The sequence below is a fragment of the Hypomesus nipponensis genome, chromosome 28 (assembly GCF_054491055.1).
Source record: "Hypomesus nipponensis isolate SF chromosome 28, ASM5449105v1, whole genome shotgun sequence".
Lineage (NCBI taxonomy): Eukaryota > Metazoa > Chordata > Actinopteri > Osmeriformes > Osmeridae > Hypomesus > Hypomesus nipponensis.
In genome coordinates, this window is record NC_140388.1 from 4531809 (window position 1) to 4557092 (window position 25284).

The 25284-nt window shown below is 44.1% G+C and overlaps 2 protein-coding genes across 2 annotated transcripts; both read right to left on the minus strand.

Annotated features, from left to right (window-relative positions):
* Window positions 1-985: 985 nt before the first annotated feature.
* Window positions 986-17981, minus strand: LOC146219574 (hypermethylated in cancer 2 protein-like). The gene is given in 3 exon segments (XM_084694996.1): window positions 986-2673; window positions 2676-3416; window positions 17933-17981. Coding segments are annotated over 2 exon segments (1797 nt in total). The 5' UTR covers window positions 3348-3416; window positions 17933-17981; the 3' UTR covers window positions 986-1548.
* A 3685-nt stretch (window positions 17982-21666) lies between these two features.
* LOC146219575 (uncharacterized) lies at window positions 21667-23559 on the minus strand. Its single transcript, XM_084695204.1, has 2 exons — window positions 22642-23559; window positions 21667-22166 (listed from the first exon to the last, which is right to left on the minus strand). Exons 1-2 carry the CDS (start codon window positions 23505-23507, stop codon window positions 22100-22102), a joined length of 933 nt encoding a protein of 310 aa, XP_084551330.1. The 5' UTR covers window positions 23508-23559; the 3' UTR covers window positions 21667-22099.
* Between the last annotated feature and the right edge of the window lie 1725 nt (window positions 23560-25284).

Here is a 25284-nt window from a genome sequence, read left to right on the forward strand (position 1 = left end):
CCACAAGCTTTCCTTGCAAACACAGAATCTCTCCTGAGTCTCCAGAGTCAGTGGTCAAGATTTCATCATAAGCAAGGACTTCTTTGTATGGAACGAGAAAATAATTAATAATTTGTTTGTTTTTTATACAGTAAAAAAAAAAAAAAAAAAAAAAAAAAAGGTAAATAATTTAGTATGCTATATATCTTAAGTACATATTTTTTTTATAACTTTGGTTATGAACTTGTCTAGCAACGTTTGTTAGTTAGCTCAACGATCTTTGGAACACTGCATCTAGTCTAACTAACCACTATTTGCTGGAGGCAAGGAGGATACAGTACGTTTTGAGGTGGGGGTGTGTTGAATACAGCGCCCGCAAAAGCTATCTCTGCTCTCTGTAACAATAAAAAACGATTGTTAAAAACTATGCTATAACATTTAAAATTTAAAAGCATTAAAAACCTGTGTTGAGAGATGGGCAGGTTAAAGCATTAGGTGTAAGATAACTGGAATCTACACACTTTATACAATTAATTACATAGGTACGTTCAACTAATCAACATAGAGTTGGTAAGAGTCACCCGAGGTAGAGAAATCTCAAGCCTATACAAATAGACTTAACTGTTTTGTGAGGGGAGGAAAGCTATACAGACAAAATAAACGTACCCACTGAGCATGGCGTTCAGCTTTCACCAACCTCTCTCTCCCCTCTTCTCCTCCCCCCCCCCCCCCCCCCCCCCATCCCTTCCCTCCCCTTCCAAGAAGAAAAATCCCCAAAGCTTCCAGTTGAAACATTCACAGAAAAGTTATTTGACTGGACCTCGTACCTGGGGGGGGGGGGGGGGGCATCTCCTTGCCCCCAGGTAACTGCTGAATAATCAGAATCATCCAATCCCACCCTCCACCCACCAGAAACCCCCTTCACGCGTCAGATAAAGCACAGAGAGGGTCACCACCCCACCCCACTCCCCCCACCCATCACCCCCCCCCCCCCTTACAACCCACATGCATCCCGCCCCCTCCCTTTCCCCTGTCCCGTCCCCACTGTTACATGGAGCTAAAGCTGATTTGTTACAAACACAACCATATGTTCAGGTTCAGATTATTGCGTGTGGTGAGGTGCTGTTGGGACAGCGGCTGGGCCCGCCACCAGACGTCTGGACTTGCTGGGCCTGAGAGGACTGGACAATCTGATAAACCAGAGCTGGGGCCACTAAAAACTCCACGCAGCAATCCCAGACTGGAGACGGTGTGTGCATGTGTGTGTGTGTGGCTAGAGGTAATAACAGTGATCAGGTGGGCCAGAGAGAGAGGTGTGTGCGTATGCGTGCACACGTGCGTCACACCAAGACAACACCCTGATCGCCATGTGTGACAGCACGCACTCAGCCCAGAGAAATGCAGTCCTGGAAACAGCTGTGTTCAAAATGTTATGTGTGCATATCTAAATGTGTATGTGTGCATGTTTCTTTGCTTTTTGAGGCGGGACGAAAACCGGGGAGAGCTAGCTCCGTCTCTCTTCTTCCCCCCCGGTTTGGGTTCCCAGGGTTCTTTGGCTTGTTGGTTCCCCTAGGAGGGCGAGGTGTGCATTCTGAGGTGGCTGATGAGGTTTCTCTGCTGGGTGAACTTGCCCCCGCACAGCTGGCACTCGTAGGGCTTCTCGCCCGAGTGAACCCGCATGTGCTCGGTGAGCCGGTACTGGCGGGTGAATCTCATGCCGCACTCCTCGCAGGCAAAGGGCTTGAGGCCCAGGTGGCTGCGCATGTGCCGCGTCATGGTGCCGCGCTGGGTGAACATCTTGCCGCAGATGTTGCAGGGGAATGGCCGTGTGAGCCAGTGGCTCTTCTCATGCTGGCGGAGGGTGGCCGGGTCCTTGTAGCTCTTGCTGCACACAGTGCACTTGAAGGGCCGCGGCTCGCAGCCTCCGAAGGCAGATGCCGGTGCGGCGGGTGCAGCCGAGAGGTCCTCTGCCTCCTCCTCCTCCTCCTCCTCCTCTTTGACGAAGGCGCCGGCCTCCTCTTTGATGTAGAGCTCATCCTCAGTGTGGGACTCCACGTGGGCGTTGAGCTGCTCCGAGCTGGGGAAGCCCTTCCCGCAGGGGATGCACACGTAGAGGTTGTCCCCGAATGCCGGCTCGAAGCCCTCCTGGCGGTAGACGTAGTTGGCTCTGCGGTTGCCACCTCTTCCTCCTTTCCCTCCTCCTCCTCCTCCTCCTCCTCCACCTGTCTCGCCGCTCTCCCCGTCGCTCTGCCCGCTCTCATCGCTATGCTCCTGGCCGTTCTCCCTTCCCTCCTCCTCCTCCTCCTTGCACTGGAAGGACTGGTCTGAGATAAAGCTGCTGCTGCTGCCTCCTCCTCCTGCTCCTCCACTGGAGTAGCGGCCATCTTTGGGGCCCACGATGACCCCGTTGGCCAGGGGCCTGTCTCTGTCCTCGGCTTTCAGGCCAGACAACTCCCTCTTGGGCCACTCCTTCTTCCGGGCAACCTGGCGGGAGCTCTTGCGGGGCTGCGGTCCGGGGGGCTGGGGGGTGCCGTCTCCGGGTGCCCTGGGGGTGGGAGTGAGCTCCATGGGCTCAGGGCCCGAGGCGTCCAGGCCGGTCAGGAGTGTGGAAGAGTCGTCCAGAGAGGCACTGTTGGTGGTGGACACTGAGGCAGATTGGGGAGACTCATGGCAGCTGTGTGGGCTGAGGGCGTCGCCGCTGCCCCCCCCCCAGAGGCGGGGCTCTTCTTGGACAAGTCCAGCCCCAGGTCTGGCTCCCCACCACTGCTGAGGTTCCCGTTGCTGCTGCCGTTGTTCCCCCCAGTGCTGCCATTGTTCCCAGCGAACGTCTCGTCGTCCGAGAGCTTGTCACGGACTCCGTCGTCGGGCTGCATCTGGTCGGCATCGGATGGGGTTACGGAGTAGTGGTTGAGGGGGCCTGAGGAGGCCCGGCGCTGGTTGATGATGCGTATTCTCCCAAGGGCGGCCTGGGAAGAGGGTTTCCCAGTGAGGGGCTTCCCCCCGCCACGTTTCAGCTTCTTCCTGCAGAGAGCGGCGAGGTCGTGAAGCTGGAGGTAGCTTGCGGCCGTCAGCAGGGCGCTGTAGCTCTGTTCGCTACCCTGCTCGGTGGAGGAGGACAGCAGTTTGCCCGTGTAGATAAAGTCCAGAACCTGCCGGAACACAGACGGATTGACCATCTCCGTGTCCAGGTTGATGAGGTTGTCGTGGAGGACCAGGGACTTGAAGTAGATGCTGCTGGCCGCCAGGATGTTCTTGTGGGCGCGGAACAGCGCGTTCTCCACCACAATGATGACATCACACAGGAAGCCCTTCGCCCTCTGTTGGTTCAGTTGCAGAAGCAGTTGTTTGGCATGATTTGGCAGCTCCATTTCCACCTACCTTCCTTCCTTTATACCTTTCCTTCCTTCTCTCTCTTCCTACACGATCACCACCTGAAGCTGAAGAGGAGAAAATAGAAAAGGGGAGGGCGTTAGTGCTTTGAAACCAGTGACACAACAACAAAATGGCAGTATATGACTATTAAAAGTTATGCCACATTGGATGGTACTCCCAGAGTCAAGAACCATGAATAATAAAAGGGGGGTCAGATGGCTGAGCAGTTAGGGAGTCGGGCTATTAATCAGAAGGTTGCCAGTTTGATTCCAGACGGTGCAAAATTATGTTATGTCCTTGGAAAAGACACTCCTTGCCTTGGGGAGAATGTACTGTAAGTCGCTCTGGATAAGAGCGTCTGATAAATGTAAATGTAACAAAGAACACAGATACAAGATGAGCTGGCCATGTCTACCTTGGTCTCACAGGAAGAAACAATACTACCTAGTACCCTGGTCTTACCGGGAGTAACAAAAATGCCCCAGTACCCTGGTCTCACAGGGAATAATAATATTTGCAAATGTGATACGTGAGGGGAAATTAATACATTTCTAAATGGCCACAGCATGCCACAGGAAATCACATGGCAAAATCCTCCCAACAGCCACTGTGGTCTCTCCTACCCTCTTCCCTCCCCTCCTTTTAGGACAAACTATGACATGCAACAGCTCATATTCTGAACCGTACACCATGCCACTGTTCAGACACAAAGGCAAATGGGGTGGAGGGGAAGAAAGGGTCAAATAGACACTTTGAGTTACCTCCTCTACTGTGACTCTTCTCCTCCCTCCCACCACCACACACACAGCCCCCTGCCCCCATCCACACACAGCCCCAAAGCCAAACTCTAGTTTCAGTGAGATGGCATGTGTGGGGGTGTGGCCCACACCCAGATCCATTAGGTCATGGTAAAGTCAGCCTACCCCATTGTTTGTGGGTGGGGGGGTCAGGGGAACAGCAGGGCCAGGGGGAAGGATTAGGTGTCACCTGAGCAGGTAGATCTAAGCAGGAGCTGGGCCAGGGAAAGGAGGAGGGAGAAGAGGGGGAGGGGGCTGGGTAAGAGAAATAGCCGGGCAGACAAGAAAGTTCGCTTAAATGCCAGAGGCTATCTAACTACCAGGGCAGGAATCTCTGCCTGTGGCTTGATTATCTCCACCCTGTATTTGGCGGGTGTATTCATCAGGACCCAATGACAATTGTGTCAATTGTGAAGATGTATGGATGAGTGGTTCATGAGAAATAATTGGTGGCCAAGCAGCGAAGCCGCAGAGCCACTTAAGTGTTTCTACCTTTTATTATTATTATTACATATCTTCTTCCGCCATTGGAGTCTTTGACAGCCTCTAGAACCGTATGGTAAAGTTGTGAAATTTGGCACACTCATTAAGGACAGTCCCCTCTATTGTCAGCAAGTTTCATGTCTCCCATTTGAGCAAGCTGGCGCCACCAATGGGTCAACGTTGGACGTGTTTACACACGTATCTTTTGAACCGTATGGCCGATTTTCAAATATGTGGTACCGTTGGATTCCCTGGATCAAGATGTTTTTTCGCTACTCCTCCTACAATTCTTGTCCAATCTTCCCCAGAATTGGCTCATATCATCGTCAGAGCAACCCTCACTCAAATTATCAAAGTTTTTTTTTACAGCCAATCAAAATTGGCAGCAAAGCAAACAAACAGGAAGTTGGTTAATATCTCAGCAAATATTTGGGAAATTAACACCAAACTTGGGATGTTGACTTGGAACCTTCTTCTGAGGATGTCCAAACAATTTGGTGTCATGTGACCACAGGGAGTGGCCGCAGGAAGCAAAAATGTGTTTTGGACAATAATTGTTGATTTGTTTGCCTTTATTAACTGATTCCTTTGTTTCAGGATATCTTGGGAGATCAAGTGTGTGACACATGAAAACGTGTGATACCAGACGATTCGATGCAGCCGCCATTCATGAAAAAATCCTCCTACAAAGTGTGTCCAATCTTTACCAAATTTAGAAGGGATTATCTTCAGACCAAGCCTCAAAAAAGTTATCACATGGATTTTTGAAACCGTTTGCTCGGTACAACCAATCGTATTCGTCCGCAGACCTGCCAAACAGGAAGTTGGGACGTATCTCAGCAAATCATTGATGTATTCACACCAAACTTGCTGCATGAACTAAGAACCCTCTTCTGAGGATGTCAAAAATATTTTCTTGGACATTTGACCTGCTTGGCCACCTAATTGTAGCTATATTTATAAAGGTGTTCGCTGCCATGCTGAGCTGCAATAAGTAGTCAAACGGGTACTGCACTAGTGGACTGCAGGCAAAAACTAGTTACAAACGCTGTCAAGCACTTGAGGAACATTTGTTTTGATCTCACCCACAGCAATGACCCAATGGATCATAAAAGTGGACTTTTATGACTTATGTAACTGGGGCTGTATTCACAAAACATTTCATCTTACCACTAACAGTCATCCTAAATAGCAGTAAAAGTTCTTAGCTAAGAGTTTCCTCCTAAAACATTCTAACTATGCCCACAGTGATTGGCAATAGGAGATGGACCTCTGTCAATGATTTCATAGAAATATTGAAGAACGAGATATGTTGCGATATGCAAAAGTTTTAAAAATAAATGTTATGCCATATTGAAATAAAGATGGTCAATACTTATTGGTTTAATCACAAATTCAAAAGTATATGTTTAGCTAATTTTCAGTCTCTTACATGTGCATCTCGTAAACAAATAGCAAATATGTATAAAGGCAGGAGTATGAATTGTCGATGTGGGAACTGCAGAGGACTTATTGTTTGATGCAATGTTATGCGTTCTACTGACGGATGGCTGAGATATACCTAGTTTGTCTGCGCTGCATAGCTGCATTTTCCCTGTGGCCAGGTAGTGTAGAGTTGTCAACCTCGATCTCCGGTGTTACTGGGTTGTTTCTAGTATTGGCACGATACAAAAATTATTGATTATTTATTGATTGAAATGATTGACTATTGATACCAATACCAAGTTTAGCATCACAATACTCGATACCAAAACGATACTTAAAATTGAAATGATACCTAATAGATCACAATCAGACAGCCCACAAGGGTTGATCACATTTTTTAAATTAACAGCCGATTCTAGCTACCAACAGGCCATTTGCACTTAACATTTTTGCCAGGGGAATTATGTTAACTATAGGCACTGCTAAGTTCCCTAAATTTACGATGGGAATGTGTCTTTTTTTAAACGGACGTTCTGTCTGAGCCACTTTAGATGTTATGCTATTAACACCTATACTATTTAACTAGTGACTGTTTTAAAAAGCACCAAAATGAGACCCACAAATAACTGTAGATCAATATATTGGTTGTTTGGAACTCATGTTTTCTAATAATGCTTGCTGGTCTTGCTATTTACGATAAAGTAGGATAGGCCTGACATATGCTACGTATTTCACTATCCTATCATCCTATTATTCGCTAAACTGTCGTTTTTTTCCTGTGACTGCATCCCTGTTAACTCTACTACAATCATAATACCCGACAATACCTTTTTTTAAAGCTCATTATCACAAAATATTTCTAAAATGTTAACGTTCCAAGGCGGATGGCCAGCAACAGACATTTTAGCATTGTTTGTGATTTGATCTTAGGGACTTCAGAGTCCTCTCGACTACCCCTAACATTTCACAGATTTAGGAGCTGGTTTTAGTGCTAAAATGCTTTGTGGAATACTCTAAATAGTAAAAAATGAGTCCTAAAATTAGGGCTAACACGCCCATTTACTTTTTGGGGGGGGGGGGTTTCTCCTAAATCGGCGAGGGAGGAGCTACTTTTACCCTTAAGATGTTTTGTGAATACGGCCCCTGATCTCTGTAACTGGTACAGGACAAGAACACACACTCTACACTGCATACTACACACTACACACATGTAGGCTACTTATAATTCTAACAGACACGGGGACCAAACACTACCCAACAGTCAAGACGCATTTCAGTCCAGTTAGTTTACTACAAGAGTAGATGTAGCATAGTGTGTGTAGAACTTCAAAGGAGGGTTAGAACTAGCATAGTGTGCATAATGAGCTACCAGAGCAAGTTACTACTAGTCTACTAGATATGGCCTCCTCAGACACCAGGAGCATGTTCAAGCAGGATTGTGAACTCCGACCCCAAACTAGCCAGAGGTCAGTTTGACACAGTTTGAGTATAGTAGAGTTGAGGATAGCAGAGCATAGCAAAGAACAGAGTACATCAGAGTATAGCAAAGCATAGCAAAACTGAGTTTAGCAGTGTATAGTACAGTTAAGTATAGCAGAGCACAGCAGAATACAGAATAGCACACAGCAACACTGGATCCATTACATGGACGAAGAACAAAGTATAGCAGAGTATAGCAGAGCCTATAGTGTTAGCAGATTACTGTAAGCTGTAATGCAGAGTGCAGCTTGGGTCATAGTGAAAACAAACCATCCGAACCTTTGCAAACTGCTAACACAGATTAACTGCTATTTATGTAACATGGCAGAGCCAGATCCAGTCTGAAGTAGAACAACAACTGCACACCACAACAACTACCATGTAATAATAAAACCACTTAACATATACAATTACTCTAGTTTTAAAGAGCCTTTACAGGTGCCAAAAGATAGACAATTACCAAAGACATGCTGATAAGGACAGCGTTTGCCCCGATAGCGAGTTGCAATAGTGATGACACGTTTAGTGATGCAATAGTGATGACACTGTTGAGAAACGACATGTTTCTCAACATAGCACAGTAATAACAAAATGGTAGCATGCTACATGGTGATGGGTGTGAATATCTTGGAACATTAGTAGCACTATGCACATTTACAGTGGTACAAGCCAGATAGCTAGTGTGATCTGAATATCCGCCAGCTCAGGGGTTTAGTGTTGCAGTCTGCTTCACAAGTTTTAGGTTATCTAGCTGTTCTGAAGTCTGGTGTAACACTTAACACTGGTGTGGACAAGGCAGTCATCTCGTGGTTCATGTCATCTGCTGTCTTCTCTCCGCAGACACTCATCTCCAGAGAGAGAAAAGAGGGGGGGGAGGGGGGAGAGAGCACAAGAGGGGGAGCAAGAGAATGGGAGAGGAAAGAGGGGGAGTGAGAGAAAGAGAGAAAAGAGGGGGAGAGTGAGAGGGGGGGTAAGGAGAGCCAGAGAGAGAGCGAGGAAGGGAATAAAACAGAAGCAAAGAGAGTGGGCCCTGCTGTGATGCCAGCCAGGAAACCATACATCAACCAGGTCTCTCTCACTGTTTCGTACACACACGCACACACACACACATCTGCAGGCTTCATGATGGGATACAATAGGCTTTTCCAGCAGGCCAGTAAAAGGGGGCAGGGCTCAGAGAAGAGAAGCCAGCTCAGGAAAAAAAAAAAGAGCGCTTTCTCCTCCCCATCCCCCTCCTCCTATCATCCCTCTCTCCTACCCCCATTGCCCACCCAAGCGCCCGCCCTCTCTCACTGGCCCCTCCAGGATTCCAGGGAGCTGCTAATGGATTATGGCTGATCTATATGCAGCCTTGGTGGGACATGTGTAGCCATAGCTCCCTGATACTGGAAAAAGGGAGAAATCAGCTCAGGAAAGAGACCATCAGGGCTTCACAGAGAAGGACACACCAATAGGCCTGTAGCAAAGGAGAGAGACCAGCAGGCAGTGTCTAAATGGACCTTTAGGCTAATCTGTCGAGGAGGCTGGTAGAAAATCTGACCGGTACATTTTCACAGCCTCCTCGGCAATAAAGTAATAAATTGATTCTTTGATTTACAATATCAATTTGCTAATATTACTATTGTGTATTATCTCATATGTGATTCTCAATCAATATTGCAGTAGTATGTCGTATAGTAGTAGTATAAACGTTGTAACATTAACTGTATGTAGAAATATATTTGCTGGGGCACGGCAGCGTCTGATTCATCTGTTCTGATGACATAATATTTTGTGTGGTTTGATGACTAATGCAATTACATACACTACACACTCAGTACAGCAGATCTAGAAGACTCAATGACAGCAAATCATCAGCTTTCTCCAGAGCACATAGGAAAAACAGCTCGCTCTGTTGGTGGGTTGGTCAACCAAATGATGTGGGCGTAGCTTTTGAGAGTTTTTGCTTGTTTTCAGCCGGCTAGAATGGCGACTGCTGGTCTCAATTTACTTGCCAAAAACTAAATGTACCTGCATTTGGCAACTGAGGAGTGTTACCTTTGAATCCTGCCAGCAAGTCTTTATAGGGAGGAATATACGTTTATTTTTTACTAAATGCACGTATACAATCTTACCTAGGACCAACCTCACTAGAAAGACCTACCCCTAAACAGCCCTACCTACCCAGGACAGGCCTAGCTAGCCAGGACAAGCCTAGCCAAGGCATATATTTGGTTTGAACATTGGAGGGGTTCAACTAACATAATAATATTCAAACATTGTGGCCATTTGAATATTGGGGGCTTACCTCCCCCCCATAAACCACACCCTTGGGCTTAGTTACCCAGGAGAGACCTAGCTACCCAGGACAGGCCTTGTTACCCAGGACAGGCCTCGCTACCCAGGACAGGCCTAGCTACCCAGGGCAGGCCTAGCTACCCAGGACAGGCCTAGCTACCCAGGACAGGCCTTGTTACCCAGGACAGGCCTCGCTACCCAGGACAGGCCTTGTTACCCAGGACAGGCCTCGCTACCCAGGACAGGCCTTGTTACCCAGGACAGGCCTTGTTACCCAGGGCAGGCCTACTAACCCAGTTCTAACTAACTCATCTATCTCTGATGTGGCAGACTACAAGCAGTGGGTGAAAGAGGTGCGCTGCCATTCAAGGAGGCCAAAGATGATTCCTTACAGAAAAACCTGACATTCTAAGACCAAATATGGCTCCACATACCACCCAGTCTGCCACAACCAGATCAGGGAGGGAGAGGCTAGAGGCTGTTCCAGATCAGCATGAAGGTTAGGGGCAGTTCCAGCCAATGAGATAGGTTGGACAGATGCTGTCCGACAGAGAGAGGCTAGAGGCTGTCCCAGCCAATGAGGATAGAGGGTGTCCCAGCCAATGAGAGGAGGCTGAAGGCTGTCCCAGCTCAGTGAGGCTTGCTAGAGGCTGTCCCAGCCCAGCCTAGCGAAGGAGGAGGCTACCAGAAGGAGGAGGCTACCAGTGAGAGAAACTAACTAGAGGCTGTCCCAGCCCAGTGATGCTAGCTAGAGACCGTACCAGTAAGAGAGACTAGCTATTAGGAGTCACAACATACAGTGACCTTCCCAATGTAGCAGTAGGGCATCGGTATCCTACCCATACCCAGTAATACTCATACCCAACACTAAACACACACCCTAAAACTCAGACTGTAATGAAGACAATGACTCTTCTGACACATAAAAGGGGTATTATCTGTAGCAGTCACATTACCACGCTTTCTCTGTGTCCACAAAATGGGTCCCTGCAGGCCTGACCAACCATCAGTCTACTTATATGATTGACATCAACATCCTTTCTGTTCCCTTCTTCTGGGAGCTGATCTTACACTAGGGGTGCTCCGATCAGGGTTTAGGGGGGCGTTCACCGATCGCTAGAAGCAGCGGCCGATACTGAAGTACCTATCACCATTTTTTTTCTTCTAAATTCTTACATCCCCTTAGTATTAGTTAGACCTTGTACCGTTAGTAGTTAGTATCGTTTGACGAGTAAACCACTATTCAAGATTTATGATACCTACATGTTGCATATATGCACCTTCCTGCCAAAGTACATTCCTTATCTATTTACCTATTCTTAACAACAATGTATATTAAGTATAACAATGAAGAGATTATAAAATATCATGAATTATCATGAACAACTTTTTATTTACTTTTTGTTTATTTAGTGGCAGGAAACATGTTTAACATATTCCACTCTCTTTCTTAGAGATGCTTTTTAGAGACGCAACAAAAACCATAGCAGCCTATGCTGGGTTATTGATAAACCGCTTATAAAAATTAAATAAAAATTTAACTATCCTGCCCAATAATAAATTACTAAAACAGAATAAAACATTCTTTATACATTTTAACTGTAGACTATTAAAAAAATGTTTTAGGAGATAAAGGACCATTGGCAACAATGTGCACAGAAAAAAAAGAAAGAAAATGTCTATTTTGATCAGCCTTTATAGTGAGTACCGATCTTTATAGTGAGTACCGATCTGAGTATCAAAAGAACTCTTCAGCAGCCAACAGGGTGTGTTTGTGTATGATGTAAACACAGGACATTTGGGAAAAGCTGTGGGATGGGTGGGCTGGGGGAGAGGGGAATCAGGGCCAGAGGTGAGCCAAAGTCCAGTGGTGCAACAGCCAAGGAGCTGTAGATATGTGCTGACTAGTTAGAATGCTATCATGGCAATAGGAATAACCATTGGATTCCACAGTTTATATTTGATCAATGTTACAGTTACAATTGTCCTGAGATGCCATGTGTGTGTGTGTGTGTGTGTATGTGTGTATGTGTGTATGTATGTATGTATGTATGTATGTATGTATGTATGTATAATAATATCTGCACGACGTCTGTATCGGCAGATAAAAGCTTCAAAAAATTTTCGGCATCTGCAGATATTAAACTTTCTGCAGATGTACCTGGCCGATAAGGTGACGTGCAAATTATGCGCAAGCGAAGCAAATGTTTAATCAGAGCTTGTTTAAGGAGAGCCTTGCCACTCCCTATTAAGCCCCATTGTACCGAATTTGGTTGCAGTTCCACCAGAGTTCCACTGGGAGTGATCGCGAGCGAGTGCATGTTGAATGGGAGTCTATGGAGCTAAACGGCTAAATTTGACTATTTTGCCTGATTGTCGTTAAGAAATCTCAGATTTGATTGTAGTTTTTGCATGTTCAACATGGATTATAGGTCGAAAGTTGAATGAACGAGTATTTATGTCCTTTCGATTTCTTACAGGGTGAGTCGTTGTTGCCTATAACACGCTAGCATTCTGCTAATGAATGCTGATTGGTTAGTGAAGGACTGATACGACCAGAGCTCCCGCTTGATGGCATCCGAAGCGGAATCAGAATGTCAGAGCATTAGCAACATAAGCAACAACATTAGCAAGCCAAAACTCTTTCTAGCATGTGTATTGACAGGAAGAGCCTAACCTGTCAGCTGTGTTGTCGATGCCCTGAGAGAAAAAAGTAAGTGACCAGAGCTTGCCGTAAAGCAGTAGCTCTGGTCGTACGATGTGTATGACGTCAATTACATTTTCAAAAGCTTTTTAGAACAGAAAGGCGACTTTAAAAAAATCTAACAGCCAGCAGTGTGTATTTTTTTGCCTCCCCTTTCGAATTCAAATGACTAGACAAAAAATTATATCCTGAGTAAAGTGGATTTTGAGGGGTATAGCTCCATAGACCTCCATTCATTCTGCACTCGCTCGTTAGCGGCCTCACATGAAACTTTAACCAGTTCAGAACCCGGAAGTTTCCCGAGAGTGGCAGTTCTCTCCATAGATATATATAATTCTATGGTTCTCTCTATATTAGACATTCTCTGGTTTAATCAAGCAATAAGCCCGTCGCGTCGTGCGTAACAAATCCCCTTACCTGTTCTAAAATCAGCGCAAAACACGGATTCGCGGGCCTTATTATTTTTCTAAAACTGTTACTACAAATATTTGATATGGTTTCATAAATGAAAACAATCAAATTTAAGAAACAAAATAGTTTAATAATAAACCGTCATTCTTCCGCCACTACAAAGTCTAGTTCCTACATAAATCATTGCCAAGCAACAGATAGAAAACAGTGGACGGCCCATATCGTCTTTATAGTGCCGGCTTCATTCCTTGCCTTTGCTAACGCTTCAATTTCAGCCTGTCTTCTCTGCATGCCTGGTCTTTTAAAACTCTTTCTCCTCCATTCTGTCAATAGTCTCCCACCACTCGTCAAACGTCAGCCCACCCAGCAAATCAAAATTCACAACAAATTCTGCCATTCTCTTTACGACTAGGGGTTGCTTGCTACCGTGTAACTTTGTAACGTCTTTTATTTGAAATATTCGATGAGCAATAATATGGAATGTTATGTTATGAGGACAACTTGAAAGGTTATGCTGGATTTTACAACGGCATAGAATGCGTGTCATTGTCAACAACACAGTTTTAAGGAAACTGTAGTTGTTACAGTTCAAGGAAGTACTGTTCAAGTATAAAAATTGTGACGTGAAAATATAAATAATTCTGCCATGTTTGAAATCATTTCAATAGTTTTCATGAGTGAATGTCTATTTCTAAAATGATACAAATCAAGTTTTTAATGTCCTTTATCTACAGCAAGTACCCCATCATAATAGATTAATTGTAGTACAGGAGTTCAATAATTAAAAAGCAGAGGCGTATATATCGGCAATTGGCCAAAATGAGCTTGTAAATATCGGCATATCAAATATCGGCTGAAATTCAATATCGTGCATCCCTTGTATGTACGTATGTGAGAGAGAGAGACAGAGAGAGCTAGAGAGTGAGTCACAAATGAGAATTTGAACAACTTGAAAGGTGACAAGCTCCCATACCTGTTAGGTGAAGTGTCCTAGAACAGTCACATCAGCAAGGTGTGTGCCAGCATGTGAAAAGGCCAGACAACACTCCAGTATGCTTGGGCACCATAAACATGTGTATGCCATGCCGGTAGAGTAGTCTAAATGGAGCTGAGCAGAAGAGAGAAAGGGGGGGTGGAGGCAGGTGTGTGGTGTTGTATGCAGGTACAGTGTGTGTGTGTGTGTGTGTGTCTGCGTTAGTCAGTAAGAGGTGTGGGGGAGGGGGACAATGCAAAGCTGGTCTAAAATTCTAACACATAGCAACGAGGCTCCAGTCATCAAACCATTCTACACACCGAGGCCTACGCTCTCCTACAGAAATCCTACACATCCCTGCGTGCCCACACATTGTTGTCATCAATGCGGCTCCAGTTTCCCTTCAATATCAATACATGACAACCATCACCAGTTTGTATGTAGGTCAAAGATTTATTCCCATAACAAGCATCTTCTATATACACATGAGCTCTACATTGTAACACAGAACAACGTGATTTGCTACAGCTCGTATTTAGTTATCCTGACTTGCTGTCCTTATCCCTATGGACCACTCCTGTACCATTGGTCAAGCGTTGCAGATTTGCAGATAGATGCTTTTAATGGCTAGTCAGACAATCAAGTCAGTCTAAACCGTTACGTTTTTTAATGCATCTTGGGCTATCAGATCACAGTGGACATTGCTAAATACAACGACCACCACGACGCAGACTGATCCAATCACTCAAACCACTGGTGTGTGGGACACATCCGACCAGGCGTTTTGTAGTGTAAACGCTTAAGGCCAAAATATACTTCACGCTAAGTACTTGAACAAATACACTGAATGGCTTCCACATGCATCCAGCGATCATTTGGTGTGTACTTTGTGCACGTCTCCCTGGCCCTTAAATGTATGCATATGCAATGTGCAATACCAACCGAAATCGTGGGGCAGTATACCAAAGTTCCTCTGACGCGCTGCAAGATAAAATCAGGACACAGCGAAGATGTAGTACACAACAGAGGTCAATTTTAAATAGCTGTCTCGCAATTAGCCGTAAAGACATACGTTAACAATACCTCCTATGTCGCCATGGTTCCTGCAGTTGTACAAAATCTGAAGTTGTCGTCAACGTATTTTGTGGTGTTTTGTTGCTGACCTGCCTCCTTGTGGCTTTGAAACATCCGTGTTGACATAAAAGACGCAGTGGAGTATGTGAACAAAGCTGCTTGCGGAGCTTTCGCGTATGTACCTACACGTACGAAACTGGAGTATACCGAGGCCTTTATGTATACTGATGCATCTCCAGCCAGGATGCAAAAGCCACTGCTTTTCTAACATTCCTCCTTTCCTTTCCTGCCCTGCCCTCTTTTGCAAGTTGCAAATTACTTTGTACCAACCCATTTCAAAAAGTTGGAAGAGCCTTTACAAGTTATTTTAAACCTTTTTTCTTCACATTCTTTTAAGCTTTTTGTAGAAAACGGTTTCCTCAATTAGCCTGTGTGAAACAAGCCTGGCACTTGTCAGTACTTGCTCTAGTGGAAGTGACATAGGCAGTGACAAAATCAGAACACAAGTGGACAGCGGGACACCTTGCAGACGCACGATTCACACAGGTGTGAATGGCGTTGTGTCCCGGCTGTCCACTTGTGTTAGGATCACCAAAATGTATTTTCAAACCCAGTGTAAACAGAGCCTAAGGACTGATCTGGCTCTACAGAATCAGATAGAATAAATTGGTGTGAGCAGGTGCAGTGACCCTGGTGTTTAAGTGTTGGACGAAGGGGGAGGGAGGGGGCTACATAACTTACAGTGCCCCTGCTGCAGCTTGGGGGAGACCCCTCCAATTAGGGGGCATCTGGAAGCAAGCAGGTCAGCCTTGTTTAACACCAACAGGGAGAAGGCCACCACAAACAGAGGCTTGCCCCCCCACCGAGTGAAGGAATGAAAAGAGTTGTGAACGTCTCAGTTTGTGTGTGTGAGAAGGGGGGGTCCAGTCGCCCCATAACCCAGATGTGCTGCCGCCTCTTGTTCAAAGAAGAGCCCCGCTCCTTTCCTCTCAATTCCTGTCCCACACGCAGTATGCAGGCTGGACTGTGTTGTCCTGGCTGTCCTGGTCTGTCTAAGGCAGCCATTACTGTACAAGACAAACCCTACATCCCCCACCCCCCCTTCCTCCATTTGTGTGTGGTTTTCCCCCAGTCCTCTCGACCCCCTCCATGGGTGTGTCTGGTATCCCAAACCTGAGGGGTGTCTGCAGAATCAGAACAGGTTCCTCTCAGACTAACTGCTGTTAACACAGACACCCAGCTAACCTCCCTCTGATCAACACACTACAGCAATGCAGTCCATCAACAGGAGTCAAAATAGACCTTTTAACACCAGAGACCGAGATATGAGGCTTGATTAACTGTTTTTGTTAAGAGCTTCATGGATGCAGTGAAAAAAAGCCAATCAGGATTTCAAACATATTTGTTTGATCTAAAAAAGATAGGGTAGACCGATTTACAATGCAGAGTGACTATGACTAACCTAAACTGGAAAATAATCAAATTATTCCTGTTAAATACGATCGCTAAACATTTACAACCAGAAATGCTGCCCAGAGAACACCCAGACTAAGGTAGTTTACGATGAAGACGAGAGCTTTACCCAGAATCCACATAACTGACATTCCAGGCCCATGTTATCTCCGCGCCCCTTGGTACTTAAAGAAACTGGTCACCTGAACAGACAGGCCGGGTTCGCCCCTGAACACACCCTACAACCACCCTACCTCAACCCAGCAGCTTAGAGCAGGACATGACAGGGTTAAACTGCAATGTATCCTTGCAGATTAAAACAAATGTTCTATCAAATGTGAAAATGAGCCTCGCATTATAAAAAAAAAAGAAAAAAGGAAAACGTAAAGACAGAGTTAAATAGACACTGGTGTAGTTTCTGATTAGGCCCTTTACAACTTAATCGATGTGGCGCAGGCTGTGAACCTTGGTTTCACAGGAACATCCTAGCACCACAGGCTACTAGCTAGGCTGTTTACCGTGCACCCTATAGCGACATATCGTACCCTACACAAACTTTCAAATGGACAATTTTCTAATTCCAATAACACAGACGCAGATGAGAAGCGTCCGTTACAAACATCGACGGGATATCCCCAAACGACTGGCTAAAACATGTAAACAATGGCCCATCTAGATGGCAAACTGGCATTATTGTAGTTAAGTCGGCGAAACAATTAGTTCGACTCAAACTGATGAAGACTTTACATTTAGCCTAAATCACGCCACAATTATTACTCGTGTCGAATTCTGATGCAATCAAGAATCCAATAGCACTACCTGCATCAATTAGCTAATTCCATTAATGAATACAAAGCCAATTTGGATTTTGGTCTTCAACATAGGCTTTATTCCATTCAATAAGTCTTGCGCTGTGTAGGCCTATGTCGACGAAATTATTGAACGTAAAAAAAGAAAGAAAAAATAAGTCAATAGGCTACATGGGGAGAAATGGTGTCGACATGCTGCTAGTAGCCTACTGGTTACGATAGCTCCTTTCTTCCAGTTCAGTCTATACTGAGCTTTGCCAGCTTACTTTGCCCAGGATTCGTTCGCAAATAGACCCCGTTTACGGAGGCAGAACACTTGGGCAAAATACATCGATGTAAACAATGCAGTGTTTATAAAGGCCGAATTTGAATAAGGCTACAGTACGACTACAGTACAGTACGTTTAAGGTGTGCATGCAGACATATCGCCAGCGTATATCTTGCCAAGCAGGCTGGTAAAGGCAACACAGGCACCAGCCCACACAGGCGAAACCCCTTTTTGTTGGCACGCGATGGCCAGCAAGCGCAACAACCAAAATCCTTGTGATTTTTCCGTTGATGAGAAATAAATCCTAAACAAACCGACAATTTTCTAGGACCCTGACATAGTACCACGTACAGAAAAATGGTAGAAATGCAAACTTGGTACCTTAATACATCGGTAGGAGCGTTCTCAATTTTCCATCCTCTTGCTCACCTCACAGCCTTCGGGACGCCATGTTGCAAGCTTGTGACGTTAAGCGTCCTCACCCCTGACCCAAATCTGAATAGAAGCCAACGCGATGAGCCAACCAAGAGCGGAGGAGAGGAAGAAAACATGGGCTCTTTCCTCCCCAGTGTAACATGAGGGTATACGGACTGATCGATTTATCACCAGTGAGACCCCTTGCCAACTCGGCGTAAAAACAGTCATTCCCCTTTGCAGAATATAGGATTTAGTGATCAATAAACTTGCGCTCACGATCACAATACAAAATAGACTATATCTGCCCCTCACACCTTTCACGTGTAGCCTATATGCTTGTTGTAACTTTAACAATTAATTTAATGGAATATATGCCTATAACACGCATGTTATTCTGTGATGTGATATTTGTGATAGGCTACCTTAATTACAGGGACGGTCCAAAGTATTTTGTGTCAATTAGATTGACAGTTTTATCACGTGCTTTATTGATTTGAGACAATAATGAACACTCTCATTCGATTTTTGTCAATAGTCTAAAATATGCAAACGCCAGGGGATTTTTTGTCCTGTCTTGTGCTGTAACCTACGGCTTTAGTGGGTCACACCAGTATTCCAGCCCCGATAGGCCTACCATTTGTCTTAGATAGTTAATTAAGTTTTCGAACCTAAATAAATATTTTCTGATGTAAAATAATTAGGTCTACTGTATGTTATAGTAGGCTAGGCTGTCCCAGGTAGGCTCCTACCATAGGCATATGGCGCCATGACATGACGAGACCATAGACTTACATATGCCCTACAGTAGACACAGCGAGACTGCTCTTTAAAGGGGTCATATACTGATTTTATAGGGTATTTCACACTGTTCCTTAAGGTCTCCAAATAGGGTATGTAACATTGGTTGGGCTGAAAATGGCCTGGGTGCTGTTCTATGCAACCCTGTGAAATAGCCCAAGAATGAAACAAATAGTTTTTCTCTATTTTATAGTATGCTCATTAATATTTAGATGAGCTGCGCGCTGATTGGTTGATTTACAAGTTGCGGAGCAAAGACACAACATAGCCAAACAGGCATCGTGAATTGTAGATTTACATGACAGCACACAATGTTTTTTTGAACGAAACACTGTCAGGAAAATGAAATAACGCCCCATTGCCAATAAACAAAATCATCGCACATTCTACCTATGGTAGGCCTAGATACAGGATACGTTAGCATTAATAACTGTTAGCACAAGATCAGACTTACTGCTTGCAGTTGATGAGCATACGGTCGGATGTCTATGTACATTTTGGAGCATGACAAAGGTACAGACCAGAGCCAAATAAGGTGAACTCGGTGGCTTTTTGGAAACCGCCCGTTTTACAGCGGCTGTTTCAAATTTTGAGATTTGAATAGGAAAGAGGTATTAATAGATTTTGAGGTTCACTGTATGCCCTCTATACCCACCAAACGGTTGTTATTCAACTATGACAAGGTAAACTCAGTTTTAAATTCAATGACCCCTTTAAAGATGGTGTCCCCATTTATTTCCATGGAAAATGCTCAGTGGCGCAGTGAGGCAAACGAGAGCGTGAAACAGACGGCGCCATGTTTCCAGTTTCGGCTCGTCCGGTCTTGCGCAGAGCAGTGACTCACCTTGTTCCTGGCTCTGAGACTCGTGCATGCTTGCTACTAGCTATATACGTCATACTTTGCGACATCTGGTTGCGAGCGCGTGAGCTAAGGCATTGCACTAGAGTCAGAAAACTTGTAGAATGGGGTAAAAGTCAGAATAAGAATCAGTATGACGCAAACTCAATCTAAATCAATACTATCACTGTATACTATCACATTCCGTTCACTTGGTTTTTAGAAATATGCCTATTCTAGATGGAACATATGTTCCACATACGGCTCAGACTTAGGCTACCATAGGCTAGGCTACATTGTTATTTTTGCTTCATGTTTTATGGTCCAAATATGACTCAGACTCACCACATAGGCCTACGTTGTGCTTTTTGCTTCATGTTTTTAGTATGACTACTTAAGTAGTAAATTGTGTCGGATTAAAGAAACTGTAAACTTGAATATCTGGCTCCTTCATTGTTCTAGCTCGGCAAAGAAAGCTAAGTTAATGTTACTATTATGATGAGAGTTGCTTTACTATTACGAGTTTACTGTCATTGTTAATGCCATCATGGTGGTGTTAACTGACATAACGTTGCATAACCTTAACAATATTGTGGTTATCAGACATGATTTATCCATCTTCGTCTTTGCTACAGAAGAACATGTCAACAATCTAATGACCCCTTAACATATATCACTAATTAGGCCTATAGCCTATAATTACGTTTGTCATGCCATGAACATAATAACATTCATTACAAAATTGTTAAATCTGCTTTAAAATAACGGAAATAAACTATAAACAACCGTCATGTATGTGTGCAACCATTTGAAAAACTGGCTACTGCAAGGCAGGTGAACTGTAGCCTATATTAAGCCATTTCTCCTTGTGCTCATTCAGCTCAGGTAAATCAGCTATCGGCTAATGTTCATTTTTGTGCTCGTGCCCTGTTCGTATCCGCGAGCACATTAACTTTTCTTGACATAAGCAAATACATGGGGTGCTATTTTACCCATTTCGGATTGGTTTCAAATTTAGCAAAAATCTTAAAAAAATGATTCTATGAAAAAGCTAGTAGTATGAGCCAGGTTCCAGAATCGAAGACAAATTATTGTGGGAGATCGTTTTGGATATGTTTAGTGACTGGAGTTACGGTAGGCTACCACCAACATCCACCGGGGCTGATGCCTCAAGCCGAGGGGTGGGGGTCTGGTCTGGACTAGACCTGAACGGCTGTTATCTGTTATCTTACTCGCCCAATCATCGCTAGAATGAGCACGCCTTTTTAGATTACTATAACGTTTTACTATTTAAAATGTATATCCTACATACATGTTCATCTCCATGAACACATGAAAGGCCGCTGAAGAGCCAAGAAGGTTATTGCAGATCTCTCTAGCACCAGATGTTCTAAATGGAAGTAATGTAATGTTCCGACCCCGCCTCTTGTCACTGGCTCTGCCTGCGATATCTTCCTCCCTCTTGAGCCACTCGTCTATACATTGACAAATGCAAGCGAGTCCATGATCAACATGTAGCCAAAAAGCACTATGGTCTGTAGGCCTATAAGTGGGTTGTATCACAGGTGGTCTAGCGTGCCAAGTCAATACAGTCGGCTTTATCTGCTTTACTATAAAGAAAGCAGTCAATCACTGAAATCTGCAACAATTTTGATGGTACAGTATATGGATGGTTGAGAAGGGAGGATATTGAGGGGACTTATGGCGAATGTTATTGGAAGTCCTGGACGGGATTCCATGCGTTAAGCAAATAATACAAGAAGTACGGGTCAGCCATGGAGCACATTCCTGGGATGTCTGAGAGAGTTGGTTATGGCTCCAAGCCAAAGACCTCTCCTGACACTGGGTGGTTGCCATGAAAACTGCATCCGGTGACTAGGCCTATAGGCACGCATTATGTGCACGTTGAAGGTATCCAATGGACACGTCTGCCTCATTGGCGGGGCCCCTAAATTCAAACGTTCTCTTCCTTATAATTCACACCCCGAAATAAATCTTTGAATCACATCAAAGGCATTTCATTGACGATACATATGTCTTCATAATAGTATATTCTATGGAGGCAATATTTGAAAGACCATAAACTTTATTCGAATGATTGATTGACCATTTAATATAATAACGAGTTTAGCCTATAAGATAATAATGTACACATTCTAAACAAAACATTTAACTTTAATCCTAGTATTCAAAGTGAGCCTATGTGTTGTTTTGATAATAATTTCAGAATTGCAGGAGCAACAGTTAGGCCTAGCCTATTACATGCTGATTGGGCTATACTTCTGCCTACATAAAAGAAAATAGGCTCACATTAAAATAAAGTGATGGCTTACCAGACGTTTCCTGTGACAGTGCCAGTGACATCATAATCATAATTGACAAACATTGACAAACATTTGTCTTGTGTCCAAAACATGAAGCAATACAAATGTGTGTCAAAGTAAGGCCAAGGCTATACGTGTTCAAATAAAAGTAGGTCTACGTCTAAATAATAATAACTCATCTACTTTTTGGAGCCATCCTCAACGTTTTTTTCTGTGACATCACGTCTTCAATCCTGTCAGAACTTGATGTCTGTTAGTAACGGATCCTTGCGCACCAGGATTCACGCTGAAAATGATACAAAAACATACGTTACATTAGCGTACGCTATTCAGAATAGGCCTACTTCAATATTTTTATACATTTTAATATCCTAATGCCGATACAATGTTTTTGTTCTTGTTGTTGTTTTTTACAAACATATTCACAACCCCCAGGTAGGAGCTTGTCTGTAGCCTATCCTTTATATGCAATACCAATATCCAAAATAGGATTAAACAAATTTTGCACTATCGTTGATGTAAAATTAGTTTACATTTTAAATTATTTTACATGGACGTTCGTAAATAAGTATCCAGATCACTGTGGATAGGCTATACGGATAGAGAATCTGTCCTACAATTCTGTTTCAACCATCCATTTTAGGAATCGGTCAAATACACATCAATAGCCTTTAACATAACCTATGCTAGGTTTTTTAAAAAAAACAGTAAATAGGAACAATCTGGTCGCTTATGCGCTCACAGCAGCATCCTTTCCGCACCTTCTCCTACGGAAAGATCTCCAGATCTTGGCGAACAGCGTAGCCCTGAGCCCTGCGCACCCTCTTACATACAGGAGCGGCGTCAAAACAGCATTTATTCGGGGTAGAATTCGGAGAGGGTCCGTTCCTTCGTTCTTAAATGCATAGCACGTGGAGCCCACAAAATTACAGACGATGATGTGCAGGAATATTGGTAACCATGCACATAAGAAAAACACAGCTACAACTATGATGAGGTAAACCGAGGAGCGCTTATTCTCTGTTTCTGCCGAGGGGTGCTCTCTCTCCAACTGAAATTTTGCTATTAAGAACAGTCTGATATTCAACCCTATCATGATGATCACCGTGAATATGTTACCCACAAACGTACCAATACCAGTCACCCGTTTGGCGATTCCAACCGTCACCAGATTGTTAACGGCCACTATAACAAACGCATAGACCCAGTAGGTTAAGATAACCAGCAAAGTTCTGTTCCTAGTCATTCTCTGTGAGTACTTAAAAGGTGCCGACACGGCGTGATACCGGTCGGCTTGGGCCGCCAGAATGGCCATGTAGGACAGACCTAAAAACGTGGGTGCGATGTAGAAAGTTCTATTTGATGAGTCATAGCTGTCCCGCACATCAAGAACCCCAACATAATAATAGGAAACACCAGAACAAATGTCACTGAAGCAGGTGCTAAGCATGTACATGAAGCGGTTCTCATTGCGCAGCGCCCTGTTTATCATAATCGACAAGAAGACAGAGACGTTAAGAAAAATAATCACGGTTGCCAGCGAGATGCTGAAGAGAAACATCAGCACATTGCCCAAACTATTGAGCGGCAACACGGTAGATAGACGCTGCACACTGTCGTTATTCATCGAGGCAGAGACAAAGAGAATGCAAGCTACCAAACAGTGAGAAGCGTGTCAAAGTCCGTCTAACATAGTGGCAGACACCTAGGCTCTTCTGGACAGTGTCGGGGCCCCTGTCGGATTCCGCACTGCTCGAGCGCAGTATTATGAATCCGTCATGGGTGCAATGTCATGGTGCGGGCACCAGGGTCACAATTCCCATGGACTCCAATTAGCCTACTGTAATGTTTTCGATTACTTGACGAAGACTGACACGTGAAAAATATGTTATGGAAGCCACCATGGTCTCTATTGTACCCCTATACGTACAACCACAACTGTAGGCTACATGCTGTTTTATGACATAAAATGCTTGTCTTGAAAAGTACATGGAGTGAAATGTGTAGGAGGTAAGAGGTAATACAGTTTTTTACAATCACTTTGACATCAATTTCAGAACCTTGATGTCCTTTTACAAAACTCTAGACACAAAATTCACAACTGATGATCCAAGTGCACATTTTTCAAAACGCTAACGCAATTTTCAATTGCTTGGATACAATACACATTCACCTTAGATCATTTGTTCTTTGAACTATAATCATCTGTTCAAAATGACACAACTAAACATCAAAGTATCACCATTTCAAAATGCAAATTCAAACATAACATCTGAAATGTCTGTCATTTCCTTACATTACAATGATCTAACCAGTGCCGCCGCTCCCATAACGCGCACTACGCACTGTGCGTAGGGCACCAAGTCCTGAGGGGGCACCAAAGATTTGCCAACTGAAAAATCATCATAGTTATTATAATTATAATGCCGATATTATTTCAGTAGGCCTATATAAATATTACGCACCTTTTAGGCATGTTTATCACAAAACAAGCAAAACAAGATATATATTTAATTGCTCAAAAAACCTTACGATGGTGCCCCCACCCCCCCCACCCCACAAAAAAAACAAATACACACTCAACTTTCCAAGCTCGCCGTGGGTGCCCTTTTCTATCTCAGTGGCCTGACAAACTTTGACAGTAGGCTAGGTAAACTTTTCGAAAATGGCCTCAACAAGACAACAGGAGTCAGGGGCAGAAAAAGAAATAAACTGCAAGATGATGCCCGTGCATCACTTTCAGGTAAGTCCATGTTTAATTATTGTTAAATACGGGAAATATGCTGCTAACTTATAGTTAGCCTATGCATACACCTCGAACTAGCTGACGTTATTGCTAATTTTAGCACACTCAAATATGTTAGGTGCAAACTAATTTAGATTTTACTGTTAAACAATATGCATTTGAAATAACTGACGCCAGCTAGATGTTACTTTACTGTACATTCTATGATGCTTTTATATTCGATTGATCAAATAGTTTTTAAATGAGTAATAAAGGTGGAGAGCTCCTTGGCTGCATGCTTTCAGTTTTAAATGTTTATAATTAATTTGGAAAACCATGCTAAGAAACGTAAGTGTGGGGCTGAAAAATTAAGAGACAAAAATACATCATGCACTCAAATAAAGGCCCCAAAATTTCGCTCGCGCGCTTGGCGCGCTCGCATTAACTCCGTAACCAGCATCATATCAAACACAGAATGTGGATGCATTGACAGGCCAGCTGTGGTTGTGGTGGTGGTGGTGGTGGTGGTGGGCGGGGGGGGGGGGGGGCATCATAAAGGAATTATGCGTAGGGCACCAAAATGGCTAGCAGCGGCACTGGATCTAACGGTCAATTGATACTAGGCCTACAGCTCAAAATGATGAGGAACTGTTGCATTACTCTTACAGTTTTTTACAAT